Source organism: Piliocolobus tephrosceles, chromosome 11, assembly GCF_002776525.5.
Source record: "Piliocolobus tephrosceles isolate RC106 chromosome 11, ASM277652v3, whole genome shotgun sequence".
NCBI lineage: Eukaryota > Metazoa > Chordata > Mammalia > Primates > Cercopithecidae > Piliocolobus > Piliocolobus tephrosceles.
The window spans coordinates 63,600,940-63,618,223 of NC_045444.1; the positions used below are offsets into that span (position 1 = coordinate 63,600,940).

The window sequence follows — 17,284 nt, forward strand, 5'->3', positions numbered from 1 at the left end:
GGGTTTACGCCATTCTCCTGCCTCAGCCTCCCGAGTAGCTGGGACTACAGGCGCCCGCCACCTCGCCCGGCTAGTTTTTTGTATTTTTTTTAGTAGAGACGGGGTTTCACTGTGTTAGCCAGGATGGTCTCGATCTCCGGACCTCGTGATCCGCCCGTCTCGGCCTCCCAAAGTGCTGGGATTACAGGCTTGAGCCACCGCGCCCGGCCAATTTTAGGTTTTTTAAAGGGGTGGAATGGCCCTCAGGTTTAATCTAGTCCAGGGATGTTCAAACTCCTCAGAGTCCCTGTGGACCCCCATGTATGTAATCAAAGAGATGAAGGTTTGTAGGTGCTCTGGATGTCCAAACCCTGCTTATAATTCACATAGGAATTCAGCTTTTTGATGTTTTATATGTTGGGGATTCATTGAAAGATTTATTTGAACAGAGAGTTGTAAGGTTAAAACATGTTCAAGAATCATTTCCTAGTGTAATCTAATTTGACAAATAAAGAAACACGCTTGGAGAAGTGAAGTGACTTGTTCAAGTCAATCTAGTCAATAATGCCAAAGCTAGGGATAGAAATCTATCTTCTAGCCCAGCGTTCTTTGGATAAGACATGCTACGTCCACAATTTCTCAAAACAGGGAGCAAAGCAGCTTTCTAGTCATTACATCTACTTAATACAGTTTATTCTTACCTATTGTAAACCTGGCTTCCTATAGAATATGCGTTCTTTGCCCAGACTGTTATTTCTTAACATTTGAAGCATTATTTCTTACACTTAAAGAAAAATCCAAAATTAGGGACCCCTATAGTTTGCTTTAAGTTGGTTACTGGCAGTAACTTTACATTTTATAACAGAACTCCTCACTAGGAGAACTCAAGGTGGTCAATGCTTAGTCTCCATGGCTCTGCCCTGTCCTGTGAACCATAGTTTCTAGATGTCACCTGTGGTGAATCCAGCTACAGATTTCCTTCCACCCTTACTTTAATCAAAATCTATCAATCCATTCCTTCTGGGAGAAAACTTGGTCTGTAATGAAGGTTAAATTTTAAAACTCTGGAAGAGGGTACCATAGTCCAAGTCTAGAATTACCCATCAAACACATTTGCTATACTCCTACTATGTATTCCTTTTTAGGGGGAGAACTGGGATTGACCAGTATTTATAAGGATAGTATAGTTTACTTTCAGGTAGGCAATTCTAAAGGATCCATCAATAAGAAGCTCTAGGATTAAAAATAAAATATCTCTATGGAATACAAATTAGGATTCTTGGGATGGTCTGGCACAAAAAGGCATTCAGGGACAGGAAGCAAAGACAGGCAGTGTTTGGCCTGTAACAAACAGAAAAGCCATATACAAAATGAAGCAGCGCTAATGACGCTTTTACTGTTCAGTGTTCCCTCAGCTCAGAGCCAGTAGGCCGCCTGTCCACAGATCCTTGGATCCAAAACAGTCCCCTACCCAGAACCTTCATTTCAGCCCATGCGTGTCCATTAGGGAAAAGTGAGGGTCCTGTGGTGTGCTCCCTGCCCCACCTCTTTCTTTGTCCTTCCCGTTGCTCTCTCTGCTGCTGACCACGCTTCAAGGTGAAAGCCCAGGCGTGCTTCCCAGTGCATCCTTGAGATGTTAGGTCTTTCTGAACTAAAAGAACAAAAGGATGACATGGCTGGACTGAAAGTGGCCCTTCAGGCTGAGTCACTTCGCAGCTGCAGCTGACCTGGAGGGTTAGTTCCTGTCTTCCGTGGCTACCATAGCACTGGCAGGGGAGGATGAGGCAGTTGAGGCCAGCAGCCGTTTTTGGTGCAGCTCTTCCCACTTACTTCTGTTTGCAGCTACTGAATCTAGCATCGGCTTCAGTTTCACATTGACCTTTACCAGTGCCTAAAACAAAACAAAATACAGGTGGAGGAGAGAGGAAACAGAGTAACCGACATGATTTTCCCCCTTTCATTTATGAGGAGAATGTAAACTGGCTGTAGGAAATGAAAGTGATGATTATTTTGATAAACAAGAGCTATTTACAAGAAGTAAATATGCATTTAACACCAATGTGTTGTATTAATAGAGCCTACTTAGAGAATGAAAAAATAAGACATCATCAGCATGGCTGTATACAACTCTAGGGGACACCAGCCATGTAGACTCGAATCCTGTTTTACAACTACATCAAGCAAGACAGGAAACAAAATATCCAGCTCACATATGCCTACTTATGTGTGCATCTTTGCCTACCATAGAGGGCTCCAGATCTCAATTGACTATGAACTTCAATTTTTACAAAATAATCCTACAATTGCTCTACCATAGATGACTCTGGGTGGACTTAATTGAATAGGAAAGGCCAAGTAAAATCCTGAAATGAGAAGGTGCTCATTTTTAAAGCTAAAGATCTGGGAGTTGTGCTAAATATACAAAGCATGGAAACATGCATGGAAATAGACATGGCAGAAAGGGAAGCAGTGTGGAAGAGAGTGACAGAGGGATGAAAGGGGGATGAGGGAAGAGGGAATGTAAGGTGTGGCCAGGGGCAGATGGACCTCCAGGCTGATGAAAGTCAGGCTTTAGCATCCTCACTTGTGCCAGACTCTTCTAAGTATATTATTTTGTGCGTAATTTTTGTGTGTGTGTGTTTTTGAGAGTCCTCCTGTTCCCAAATGGTATAAGCTTGTCTCACCGCTCCTGGTTTGCCCCTGGTAGTGGAATGAGAGCCCTAAAAGTAAGATGGCTTACTTTAATTTAATGCAAATGAGTCCTTCTTCAGCTTTCATATCAGAGGGCTTGGGGCAGGGCCGAGGATTTTGTTTCTGAACTGGGACTAAAACAAATTCAAGGAGCTCAGATTAAAGAGCAATACGTAAATATTTTACAGGTCAGAGGGGCATGGAGTTTACTCTGCCCAACAGGAAAATTCCACTATTCTCTACTTTACTGATTATTTTCTTTCTTTTAAATGCATGAATATCTACATTTTCCTTATTTTAATTTTTTTTAACTTTTCATAATGAAAGGCTTCTAACATATTCAACCAGTAAAATATGATCAGCAAAAATATCTATTATGTACCGATATGCCAATAAAGATGAATAATAAGTACAAGTAAAGCCATCCATGTAAAACATATGTAACAAAGAGTCTAGAAGAAGCCTTTTAATTTTCTGGACAGCTCAATGAAGAGGGAAATAAGATTTTGATGACATTTAACTTTTAGAAACATGGTCTTTGTCCTTTTAAAACATGAGGTTTTGGGGGATTGTTTTAAAAATAATACCTTTTCTTCCCTTCACGGTTATTTTTCTTTTCTTTTCTTTTTTTTTTTTTTTTTGAGACAAAGTATGGCTCTGTCGCCCAGGCTGGCGTGCAGTGGCCAGATCTCAGCTCACTGCAAGCTCCGCCTCCCGGGTTCACGCCATTCTCCTGCCTCAGCCTCCAGAGTAGCTGGGACTACAGGTGCCCGCCACTTTGCCCGGCTAGTTTTTTGTATTTTTTTTAGTAGAGACCGTGTTAGCCAGGATGGTCTCGATCTCCTGACCTCGTGATCCGCCCGTCTCGGCCTCCCAAAGTGCTGGGATTACAGGCTTGAGCCACCGCGCCCGGCCCACAGTTATTTTATATATTTTAAGTAACACGTTGGTGTTAGAAAATATAGAAACAATAGGTTTAAAAAGTAAGAAATTGAGATAATTTATAATCTCATAACTCAAGAGATAAACACTACTAACTTTTGGGTTTTGCCTTGAATGAAATCTTTCCATTATGTTTCTAACTGGTTAAATGATCAGAACATTTAATCAGAACATGGCCTGACGAGGTGGCTCAAGCCTGTAATCCCAGCACTTTGAGAGGCTGAGGTGGGTGGATCATTTGAGGTCAGGAGTTTGAGACCAGCCTGGCCAACATGGTGAAGCCTCATCTCTACTGAAAATACAAAAAAAAAAAAAAAAAAAAAAAATAGCTAGGCGTGGTGGCACACGCCTGTAATCCCAGCTGCTTGGGAGGCTGAGGCAGGAGAATCACTTGAACCCAGGAGGCAGAAGTTTCAGTGGGCTGAGATCACACCATTGCGTTCCAGCCTGGGCAACAGAATGAGACTTCATCTTAAAAAAAAAAAAAAAAAAATATATATATATATATATATATACACACACACACACACACACACACACATATATACACACACACACATGGTATTTTATAATCTGTTTACAAATGGACAGAATCAATGAGAATGTATGGATTTTTAAGCATTCATACTTCTTGGGCCTGTTTTCCATCTCCAGGATCTGAAAGAAGTATAAAAAGCTGGCATCCCACGTGGATGAGGGGGAGCTTCTGTTAACACCTAACACCTCCTATGTGTTAAACACATTGCTGGCTGCTCTATATACTTCATCTCAGCTATTCCTCACAATGACTGTGCATTTTACAGATGATAAAATATGTCCCCCACATGTTAGGATCATGAATGATCCATAGTCCTTCCATCACAGGAGGAAGATAAGAATCCATATAGGAAGTTAGGGGTTCCTTTTGTAATCTTTCCATTTGTTTTGGAAGCTATGGAGAAAACCATTGTTTTTCTCAAGTAAAAGTCAGGGATAGGACACTAACCTGGCATATAGAATGAAGATATAGAGAAATCTGCTGAAGATGTAGCATAAAAGGGAATGTCTTAAAGAGTCAAGAAGAAAAACCAAGGAATAATAAGGTACACATCTTGAAATTGTATGGCTTCAACCTTTGTCAATGCACAATTCCAACCAGCTAGTAATTGTATCATTCCTGTTTTTAGAGACTGTGATGGTGATGAGGAGACTGAAGACACGAACTGCTGAGGACACATTGAATGTGATTGCTGTTGTCATCAATTTGGGGTAAGGGTTGACACCAGGACCTTCCTTCTGACTTACTCATACCCATCTCTCCTTTCTTCTTTCCTCTTATCCATCAATTCTATCACCCATCATCTTGATATGTATACAACTCTCATGAATTCTGACATTGTTCTTTGACCGTAATCTTACGTCACTTGAGGCCTCCCCATCCCTTTAGACTTGAGATTAGACCTCAAATCTATTTCATGCTCTGGTGGACCTTTCAGACTCCTTCCAGTTATTTCCAAGTCTTACTTCCTTATACTCTTTGACATCTTCTTGAGTCTACTTGGCCCTCTTGACTGCACTCTGCACCATTCCTAATGCAGTGTTTCATTTTATTTCCCCTTTGCACAGGAAATCCTATCACCCTCAACATTTTGGATGCCTACTAACTGTACTGACTTTAGAGGTTGTCACAGGGGAAGTGACTTACCCACTGACTTACTCTTACATACTCCTCTTCATCTCAAAGGGCACAGTCTTTTACCCCATGGAGAGTAATCCAGTTTTCTCCGCAGCCCTGTCTCACTGCTTTTATACAGATCTGGACTGCCAAACAGCCAGTTTTTTCCCAGGCTCCCCAAAATTCTGAAAAATTAAAGTTTCCCTTTCTTGTTGCACTAAGGCCTATAAGGTAGTTTTTATTTTCCTTATAAAGAAATAAATAAGAGAAGGAACACAGAAGTTGTGAGATTATTAACCTACAGAAAGGTGATTTCCCCATTTATGCTTTGGGTCAGTAAGCTATTTTTTGTTCTGTGGACAGGGTTGTATCCCTGGTCCCATGTAGACACCTTGCAGGTGCATCCCATTCATCACAAGGGGCACAAAAGGTGAACATATCATTAAGCCACTATGATTTCAGCACACCTTCTGAAAAGACTTTTCCGAGCATGACTGTGGTTAGGGAGTAGTCAATAGTAAGTCCTCCAACAGGAAGAATAGCTCTTTTTCTGTTAGAATGCCAGAGTATATGGCTCCAAGCCCAACTGCAAACCACCTGTTAGTAAACCTAATTTATCTGCTCAGATAATCCTGTGCTCCAGGGAGTTACATGAATATGAGTAAAATGTAACTAGATGTAAGTTAAGGGAGTGGGGTTGGGCATTGAAAGCCCGATGTCCTTAAGACAGAGTATATTCTGTCTCTCTCTTAACAGTGATGTTTATCACACTAAACAGAAACATCTAATTTTAAATCAGATTTACTAGTCATTTCATATGATAATAAAACAAAGCAACACTGTAACTCCAGCAGTGATCAAAATCCCCTTTATTTCCATGAGAAAAATGCAGGTGCTTGTTTTCTGCTCAATGCACAGTGTTTTCATTTAGACAATAGTGTGAGGTAGCCACAACTGCCATGGTTTTATTTAGTATAGCTTGGCACCAGCTTCTCTTTACTCTGATCAAGCCTTTTAATTAAACTGACTACTATAATTCCTATGGAAATTAGTGTTTATGTTATTTTCCTGCTACAAAAGCATTTCTCTAGAACTTATTTTTTTTTAATCCCAGGAGTACAAATAGGAATTTTTTTCTGCTCGATATGTAATTAAAAACTCATTTGATTACAATATTTCTGGCTCTGTTTTACTTATTAAATTCCTGTAATCAGTTTTCTTTTATGAAGCTGCTGGGAAACGATCTCAAAAGCAACACATTTTTTCCTTCCCTGGCAGGTTCCCAAGCATTTACTAAATTACATTCATAGCACCTGCCCATGATTCGAATCATTCCACCAATTTATTCCTTAAGCCATTTAAGTTTATTTGGCGTAGCCCCAAACAGCTTTCTTCCCTTTATCCTTGCTCTTTGTTCTACTTCTTGCTTCCTTTGTGTGAAATAAGGAAATCGGGGAGGGAGGAGGAATACCTATTTCTCAGAATTCCTCTTTCTTTTTGTTTTATATTCTCCTGAAACACAGAATTGCCATACTGGAATATCGTTTTCCTGTGGCCAGGTGCTGGTTCTAGGCAAAGGTTACAAAACTCCTATCTTGAAGACTTACTTTTTTGTTTTTGAGACGGGGTCTAGCTCTGTCGCCCAGGCTGGAGTGTAGTGGCGTGATCTGGGCTCTCTGCAAGCTCCGCCTCCCGGATTCAAGTGATTCTCTTGCCTTGGCCTCCTGAGTACTGGGACTGCAGGCACCCACCACCACGCCTGGCTAAGTTTTTTGTATTTTTAGTAGGGACGGGGTTTCACCGTGTTAGCCAGGATGGTCTCCATCTCCTGACCTTGTGATCCCCCCGCCTCGGCCTCCCAAAGTGCTGGGATTACAGGCGTGAGCCACCTCGCCCAGCCGACTTACTCTTACACTCTAAATTTGTTACAGAAATGCAGTTAGCTGAGAGAATATGGACCTATTAAAATACTAATAAAGCAAGGGTTTATCCACGAACCTAAATTCCAAGGCTTATGGTGATTATGTGTAGTGAGTCATCATCAAGAGAATTGCTTCTAGTATTTAAAAGTTTCTCATCAAGTGACACATGATGGGTTCTTTGGGATTGCTATTGTCTAGTTTGCCTCGCTCCTCAGTGAAAGAGAAGGGGCAAAACTTAGCACCCATCTGATCACTCTCCATATACACACGGAGGAATTCTAAAGGTTATACATGTGGCTGCATCAGCCTCAAGACACCTGACTCTCCTATGTGGCATCCCTGCTGCACAACCACGCAGCCACTGTGGAAACCCATTCAGAGCCAGTGCGTGCACCACCTCCCAGGGGAGTCCATTTAGTCTTTGATTGTTCTGTTTTTAAAATGTTGTTCCCTTATGTTGAACTGAAATCTATACCCCTGTGACTTCTACGTAATGGTTCTAATCCTCAGGGTGCTCTCTCTGTAAACCAGAATTTTCTTTAGTAGTGTAGGACTGATAACTCAGGTTTTGTTTCACGTGTAGGTCAGAGTTGATGCTGACCTAAAAACCCTATTTGGGATGCAGTGCTTCTCCCTTGGGGCAACCTTTTTGACATCACTGGGGCCCCAAGTTCCTTCCAGTTCCCTCCTGGCCCATTGCAGACAGGACCTGGGATATTTGCCCCACTATGGGACACAGTCTGGGCATCTGGTCATCTAGGTGGCTGAGGGACCCCACTTCCTTCCTGATTTTATTCACACACCATTGTTGAGTTCTCTTGTGACCAGCACATACAGTTTATTCCATATTTTATTTATGTTTTGAATAAGGAACACATTCACATAGTTCCGTGGATACAAAAGGGTACAAAGGTGCAACAGAAAATCACCCTTCTACTATTTCCCGGCCATTCAGTTTCCTCCCCTAGAGGCAACAGATGTTTTCAGTGTCTTGAGTAGATAATCAAGAAAATTTTTCTGAATATGTAAGCACATAATATATTTGCCCCTTTTTACAAATGGTAGTACACCATACATATTGATCCGCACTTTGCCTTTTATTCTTAATATATCTTGGGAAAAATCTCATATCACTACAAAATTAGATTTTCTCATTTTTTGTGGCTAACTAGTATTCCACTGCTGTCAAAATTTGTTTAACCAGTTCCTTTTTGATGGAACCCAAACATTGTTTATATTTGGCCATTACAAATATTGCTGTAATGGATATCCTTGTACATAGCCTCTATATAGATATGAAGTTTAGAGTCAAATTCTAGAATAGGTATTGCTAGGTCAAAGGGAATGTGTATTTGCATTTTGGTAGATATTACTAAATCAAGGAATACAATTTTACTTAAGATATATAGCAGGATTTTTATATTAGCCATACTAATAAGAGAGAGGGAACAGAAACCATAGCTATTGTTTAGATTAAGGCCTTGGAGAGATAGTGTGAGGGTGGATAGAGCTAAGAAGGATACACAAATCTAGAATTTGATCCCTCTCCTCTCTGTATACTCCAGATGCTAATTTCTACACAGTACACTTGGTGTCACTCAAGTATCACAATCATGTTGTCCAGAAGGTTTTGGTTTTACTCCCTCTCTGAAAGAAACTCCCCAAATGGTACTTGAATCTACCAAAATCTCTTACAGCAAATCAATCATCTTTGACCAGTTACAGGTGTTTTCAGTGTGTTTCATTGACTCTTACTATCATTAGCAAACTTTTACTGAATGTTTAGTTGGTGTCAGACTGTAATAAGTGCTTAACACTGTCATATAATTTTCTCAGGAACTTTACGAAATGGATACTATTATTATCCTCTTTTTATATGTATAATTGAGAAAAACCAAGACCTGGATGATGAACTCACTCGTGGTCAGTCACTTGGTAAGTGAAGAGCTCAAACTGCAGGGTTTCTCTACCTCAGCACTATTGATGTTTTCGGTTAGATAATTCTTTATGGTGGGGGCTGTCTTTTGCATTATAGAATGCTCTAGAAGCCAGTAGCATCCCTCCCCAAAGTTGTGACCACCAAAAATGTCTCCATATAGTGCCAAATGTCCTCTGGGGAGCAGCATCTTCCCAGTTAAGAACCACTGCTCTGCTTGCTGCCTCTAAGCATTATCTCACTCCATCAGGTCTTCAATGAACTCAGCTTCCCCTTAAATAGAAGGAGGAATAAAAGTAACTAGCTACAGTCTGAACCCCAACAGCATCTCTGGCAGCAGAGAAGGAAAGACTTCTTCTTGGGTCAAATACATACTCTCCCTCACCTCCTTTTTCTGAAGACATTTAGGAAGGAGAAATAAGAGGAGTTTCTATATATTGAACGTTCACTTTGCTGGGCTAGGGCCAGGGCCTAAAGGCCATTATCTCATAAAATCTCTGCAGTAGTTCCACGAAGTAGGTACTTTTATCATCTCCACTTTATAGATAAGGAAATTGAGGTTCACTTGGGTTAAGTGCCTTGTCCATGGTCATATAGTGAGAGATGGAGCCAGGATGTTTACCTAAGTCTTTCTGACTCTAATGCATCGTGTGGAAAATTCCTCCCCTAGAGAACTAATCCTTCACCATTCTGTCTTCTCTGTGAAGTCTTCTCTGGTCTTCTGGTATAGAACGAGAACTCTCCTTCCTTAGGCACGCCTGTAGCACACTCTCCATCTCTCCAGTTCTATCCATCACATTGAAAATGTCTTTGTATTTGTTTGCAGTTCTTCAAAGATCCTGTCTTCTGATTGTATTTTTGTCTCTTTGTACTTGTCTTTTTTCCCCCTTCTGGCTCCTTTTAAGCCAAGTTTTAAAAGTGCTGGTTTTCAGCAATTTGATTGTCATGTGCGTTGCTGTAGTGTCCTTCATGTGTCTTCTGCTTGGCTTCATTGAGAATCTTGGTTCTTTAACACTGTCATATAATTTTCTCAGGAACCTTACAAAATGGATACTATTGTTATCCTCTTTTTCTATATATAATTGAGAAAAACCAAGGCCTGGATGAAGAACTCACTCGTGGTCATTCACTTGGTAAGTGAAGAACTCAAACTGCAGGGTTCATTTATTTATCTCCACCACCCTATCTTCAGCTATGTTTTACGTCTATCTTTTCCCTCTGGGACTCTAATCATACATATCTAGCTATTAGTGTTGTCTCACAGCTCAAATGATGCTCTGCTCATTTCTCTCCCATCTTTTCTATATTATTTTGGATAGTTTCTGTTGCTGTCACTGAGTTTTTCTTTTGCAAGGCTTAATCTGCTATGGATCTCATCTACTATATTTTTTTACCTCAAAAATTAGAGTTTTCATTTCTAGAAGTTTGATTTGGGTCTTTTAAATATCTTTCATGACCTCTTAATCATGCTTAATCTTTCCTCTACCCTCTGAAATATCTAAGTATAATAACTATCTTAATGTCTTTTTCTACCAAGTCTATGATCTATGTAATCTCTGAATCTGTATCGATTGCTTTTTCTAATTATTATGCGTCAGATGTTTTTGCTTCTTTGCATGTTTGGTAATTCTTGATGAACATCAGACATTGTACAGTTTATATTGTTATGTGATGGATTTTTTTCCCATTGCTTTAAGCCTTTTTCAGTTTTGTTCTGGAATATTGTTAGGTTATTTGGAAACAATTCAATCCCTTTGGGGCTTGCTCTTCAGCTGCGCAAGCTGGTTCCAAAGCAGCCTTTTTTTGTGGAGGGCTAATTTGCTCCCACTACTGATGCAATACCCTTCTGAGAACTGTATCCAATGACTCATGTATTTTAAGGCTTTTCTTGGGTACTGTGGCTGGCAGGAGCATGGACTATTTTCCCCAGTCTGTGTGACCTCTGTGGATCACTACTCACTCCTTTTCGCTTCAGCCTCAGTAGTTTCCTCGCATGGATATGATGAACATCACTAACCTGAAGACTCAGAGTGGCCCTCTGCAGATCTCTGGAGCTTCTTCTGTGCAGTCCTCTCTTCTCTCTTACTCTTCCCTGGGAACCGTAACTTCTTTGGCATCCCTAGACTCCTAGCTCTGCCTCCTTAATTCAGCAAGATCACTGGGCTCTGCCTGGATTCCCCCTGCCTGTGCCATGACCTAGAAATTCTCTCCTGGCAATAAGCTGGAACAGTTGTAGGACTCACTTCATTTGTTTTCCTCACTCAGGAACCAGTGTATTATGTTGTCTGTTGCCCATTGTCTGAAAAGTGTTGTTTCAAATATTTTTCAGGTTTTTTTTTTTTTTTTTTTTTTTGGCCCCTGTTACTCAATCATGGCTAGTAGTAGAGGTCCCTTATCACTGGTTTTAAAAACTCTGTCTTGCTTAGTATCCCACAAGCTCAGAGAGAGAGAAAGAGTGGAAACAAGGTCTTTTATCTTTGTATCTTCAACATCTGGCACAGTTACCCTAGAAGCAGCAGCCTCTCCTCCATTCCTCACCATAGAACAGTGGCAGGAAGAAGAGTTAAGGCTAGGACAGCTGCCAGTGGCTGAGAGTGGGAATTGGATGTTCTGACCTGCTACAAAATCCTGCTGTAAAAACACACCTAGAATGAACCACTTGGGAAATGGATATATTTTCTCTTACTACCATTATTCCTGGGCCTTTCTTTTTATCAGTTTGCCAACCTGCTAGGAGCCAGATTCTGGCCTTGATGTTTCTCTGCCATTGTGGTCCACATCTGTTATTATCTGGCTCAGTTTGTGCTTATTAGTTGACCACAGTTACTTCTTGGAACCCAGCTGCTGGATAGAGAGGGCAGATGTGGGACAAGAGAGTAGCAGAGAGAAGCCATGCTCTTAGAAAAAGTGAGTACTCCTATACTCTGTTGTTGGAAAGGGGCATAGAGGAACCACATCAAATTAAAACCAGATTAGTGTTTGAACCTGAAAATGTCCAACTGTGTCATTAATATATTTTTTAAAACTTTGAGGAAATTGTCTGACTATTCATTTATTAAGAAAAAAAGACATTTATTAAGAAAAAAAAGGACAGAGAAGATGGTTTTGGCCTCCTGTTGTTGAAATCTATTTCGAGAGTTGCTAGTGACATCACTTATTATTTTTTGCCTTTCTCTCACCTCCACCTTACTCAAGAGAAATAATCAGAAACTAAGCGACACAATATACTGTAGAGGAGAAAGAACTTAGAGTATTTTTTTAATATCTATTTTTAAAAATATAAAGTTAGACTTGGAACTTATCTTATGTATCTGTTTGAGGCAGCATATTCCTGTTACAAGGTCATGATCACTTTACTACCATGATTATTCCCTTTCTGGATGAAAATGTCAAAAAAATCATTGGAAGTTGGTATTCTGAAATGGAAAATCATTGATGATGTGACCAACTGTTATCATCTCTGCTCAGATTCTTCAGCAGGAGGGACAAGAGAACATGCAAATGGTGGCAGGCCCTGAAATTCTCATGAATTCATGTGCCTGTCCAACAGCTACAGGTGCAAAGAGCATCTTCAAGAAACAGGTTCCTCGGCCGGGCGCGGTGGCTCAAGCCTGTAATCCCAGCACTTTGGGAGGCCGAGACGGGCGGATCACGTGGTCAGGAGATCGAGACCATCCTGGCTAACACGGTGAAACCCCATCTCTACTAAAAAATACAAAAAGCTAGCTGGGCGAAGTGGCGGGCGCCTGCAGTCCCAGCCACTCGGGAGGCTGAGGCAGGAGAATGGCATAAACCCGGGAGGCAGAGCTGGCAGTGAGCTGAGATCCGGCCACTGCATTCCAGCTCCGGGCGATAGAGCGAGACTCCGTCTCAAAAAAAAAAAAAAAAAAAAAGAAACAGGTTCCTGTTCAAGGTGTATGACTTCAGAGACAGGTAGCCAATTGTGGGAGCAGATCCTAAGTTATGAATTAGTGAATTGTTGAACTGCTAATCCCTCTTAGGTCCAAAGGTTAAGATTATTCATGATTTAATCTGAGATACTCCCAGATTTTACATGCCACATCTCAGTGCTGCAGTTGGCTGGAAATCACTTTGACTTTCCAGCCTTCTACTTTTGTATGGGTTGTAGAGGCCAGAAACTCAGTGGATGGACTGTTTAGAACTGAACTCCTCACCTTCCCTCAAGCCTTCCTCTTAGGTTTACTCTGTCAGGGAACTGGACATTATCATATATCCAGCTGTACTACCCAGATATCCATGGGTCATCCATGACATCTTCCTCTTCTGCTTACATCCAATCTGTCACAAAGTCCTGTCAACCCCACTTCCAAAGTATCTTTGAACATGATTCTGTTGCCATTTCCACAACCTTGGTTTAGGCTACCATCATCCCCCTGACTGTTTTAAATCTACTGCAGCTTCCTAACCAGTCTCCCAGCCTTCCTCTTGCCCCTGTCCAATCAACACTCCATATTGAAGCCACCATGGAGCAGTCAATCAGAAACACAAACCTGAGCTTGCCATTCACTTCTCTAAGACTTTCAGTGGCTCCTATGTGATATGAATATGCTCATCAACGCAAGTCCAAATCCTTCAATGTGGCCTATAAGACCCTATCAGAAAAAGAGTATTGTGGTAGTAAGAGAGAATGAAATCCAGAAACAAAACAAAATAGAAACAAAACCATAAAGTCTGATGGAAAACTTGGGTTGTGGTACAAAAACAGAACGTTGAAATGCCAAAATAATCCCACCAAGTTTTCTAGAAATCCTGAAATACACATATTTATATGCATTTTCACATTTTCCTGAGTCAAAAAAAAAAAAAAAAAAAAAAAGCTAGACTCCACATGGTGCGTTTGGCAGGAGACAGCTAAAGTGTTAGTTACTATATGTGAGAGCAGATGGAGCTGGCTGTGGGGTCCAGATGGAAGGTAGCAAACAGACTCTTCCTAAACCTCACTCCTTCCCTCTCCAGTTCAATGGCTTTTGAAACTCAAAGTTGTGTAAAAATTAATTTGCATTAAATTGCTTAAGATAATGTATTAACTACCATAGAAGGCTTCCAGCAGTTTTTAAAACTTGCTTTGAAAAATAAATAATCAAGCTATAATGGTGAACACAGAAGTGAGCCCAGACTTCCTTGGATGTTTTTAAGCATTCACATTAAAGATACCAGCCTTAAAACATATCTTTTTTGTGTTATTTGCAGAGGTTGGAAAATTAATAATAATTATTTATGTAGGTTACACACATAACTGTGTAAGACACTGTGGTATATTTATGCTTCATATAGTTTATCTCATTAAATTCTCAAAACTACCAGGTATGTGCATTATCAACCCATTTTAGAGAGGAGAAAATCAGGCTCAGAAAGGCTACATAATTTGCCTGGGGCCACAGAGCCAGGGTTTGGTCTCAGGTCTCTGACTGCAGAGCCCAGGTTGGTAACCACCTACCATATGTGTAATGCTGGCATGTGAGTTTGACTAGGTCAGCCTGCTGGTTAGAATTATGAATGAAAAGTGCATTTCTAGATAGGAATTGCCTGTTTATGTTCAGGAATATCTCATTAGCTAATAAATGTTTTCCTTAACAGACTCAAGTGCTGCTGTGATCTCAGATGTGTTCATATGACTTAGGTCTGTGGAGGTCAAGATTGATCAGAGGGCAAGTAAGAGGCAGAGTCACCCTGGAAAAGAGTGAACAGGGTTCAAGGTTACCAACATACAAGGCTGAAGTTTGGCAACAAGACTGATGGTGAAATAATAAAAGAAGACTCAGGCAGAGGCAAGGACTTAAATAGCTGATTCAGTGGGTTCATAACAGTTGAGTTCTTCTCAGACTAGAAAACAATGGCATTTAAAGGGCTCTAACTTTATAATTCCTGTCCTGTTTAAGGACATGATCATTTATTCTGCCAGAACTGTGGTATCCCTAGCAGAGTTAGCAGTTGCCTACCCAATACACATTTTAATCTACCTTGAGCTTAGGAGTAGCCAGGGAGATGTAAGCAGAATTCATAAAGGCTCAGAGAAAACTCTTTAAATGGGGCTTATTCAGCTGGGAGGTGCATTCTCTTGCCTTTGTCCCTATCTCTTTCTTGCCGTTGGAATATTGATATGGTTTGGCTGTCTCCCCAACTAAATCTCATCTTGGATTGTAACTCCCACAGTTGTAACCTCTGCCTAGGTTTTAGACGTGACATGTCATGGGAGGAACCCAGTGGGAGGTAATTAAATTATGGGGGCAGGTCTTTCCCATGCTATTCTCGTGATAGTGAATAAGTCTCATGAGATCTGATAGTTTTAAAAATGGGAGTTTCCCTGTACAAGCTCTCTCTCTTTGCCTGCTGCGACCCATGTAAGACATGACTTTCTCCTCCTTGCCTTCCACCATGACTGTGAGGCCTCCCCAGCCACATGGAACTGTAAGTCCCTTAAACCTCTCTTTCTTTTGTAAACCACCCAGTCTTCAGTATGTCTTTATCAGCAGTGTGAAAATGGATTAATACAATAAATTGGTACCAGTAGAGTGGGGCATTGCTGAAAAGACACCCAAATATGTGGAAGCAACTTTGGAACTGGGTAACAGGCAGAGTTTGGAACAATTTGGAGGGCTCAGAAGAAGATGGGAAAATGTGGAAAAGTTTGGAACTCCCTAAAGGCTTGTTGAGTGACTGACCAAAATGCTGATAATTATATGGACAATGAAATCCAGGCTGAGGTGGTCTCAGATGGAGATAAGGAACTTGTTGGGAAGTGGAGCAAAGGTGACTCTTGTTATGTTTTAGCAAAGAGACTGGCAGCATTTTGTCCCTGCCCTAGAGATTTGTGGAACTTTGAACTTGAGAGAGATGATTAAGGGTATCTGGTGGAAGAAATTGCTAAGCAGCAAAGCATTCAAGAGGTGACTTGGGTGCTGTTAAAGGGTATATGAAACACAGCATAAAACTTTGAAAAATTTGCAGGCTGACAATGCAATAGAAAAGAAAATACCATTTTCTGAGGAGAAATTCAAGCCAGCTGCAGAAATTTGCATAAGTAATGAGGAACTGAAACTTAATCCCCAAGACAACGGGGAAAATGTCTCCAGGCCATGTCAGTGGTGTTCACAGCAGCCCCTCCTATGACAGGCCCAGAGGCCTAGGAATAAAAAACGGCTTCATGGGCCAAGCCCAGGGTCCCCCCTGCTGTGTGCAGTCTAGGGACTTGGTGCCCTGTATCCCAGTCACTCTAGCCATGGCTAAAAGGGGCCAAGGTACAGCTTGGGCAGTGGCTTCAGAGGGTGCAAGTCCCAAGCCTTGGCAGCTTTCACATAGTGTTGAGCTTGCAAGTCCACAGAAGTCAAGAATTGAGGTTTGGGAATCTCTGCCTAGGTTTTAGAGGATGTATGGAAATGCCTGGATGCCCAGGAAGAAGTCTGCTGCAGGGGCGGGGCCCTCATGGAGAAACTCTGCTAGGGCAGTGTGGAAGCAAATGTGGGGGTTGGGGAAGCCCCCACACAGAGTCACCACCTGGGCATTGCCTAGTGGAGCTGTGAGAAGATGGCCACCATCCTCCAGACCCCAGAATGGTAGATCCACTGACAGCTTGCGTTATGCACCTGGAAAAGCCACAGATTCTCGATGCCAGCCCATGAAAATAGCCAGGAGGGAGGCTGTAGCCTACAAAGCCATAGGGGCAGAGCTGCCCGAGACCATGGGAACCTACCTCTTGTATCAGCATAACCTGGATGTGAGACATGGAGTCAAAGGAGATAATTTTGGAGCTTGAAGATTTGACTGCCCCCCTGGATTTCAGACTTGCATGGGGCCTTTAGCCCCTTGTTTTGGCCAATTTCTCCCATTTGGAATGGGTGTATTTATCCAATGCCTACACCCCCATTTTATCTAGGAAGTGACTAACTTGCTTTTGATTTTACTGGTTCATAGGCAGAAGAGATTTGCCTTGTCTCAGATGAGACTTTGAACTGTGAACTTTTGAGTTAATGCTGAAATGAGCTAAGACTTTGGGAGACTGTTGGGAAAACATGATTGGTTTTGAAATGTGGGGACATGAGATTTGGGTGGGGCCAGTGGTGGAATGATATGGCTTGGCTGTGTCCCCACCCAAATCTCATCTCGAATTGTAACTCCCACAATTCCCACATGTCATGGGAG

The 17,284-nt window shown here is 41.4% G+C and overlaps 1 protein-coding gene across 4 annotated transcripts in view; it reads right to left on the reverse strand.

The window, feature by feature from the left end:
• Positions 1-392: 392 nt before the first annotated feature.
• Positions 393-17,284, reverse strand: part of PDE11A (phosphodiesterase 11A) — a 514,093-nt gene continuing 497,201 nt past the window's right edge. For 2 of the 4 annotated variants that reach the window (XM_026454253.1, XM_023212327.2), the window contains one exon: positions 720-1,870. In XM_026454253.1, the coding sequence (XP_026310038.1) occupies positions 1,715-1,870 (156 nt within the window). In that variant the 3' untranslated portion in view covers positions 720-1,714. Of the gene's footprint in view, positions 1,871-17,284 lie in introns of all 4 variants that reach the window. The other 2 variants (XM_023212326.2, XM_023212325.2) reach the window with 2 other exon arrangements.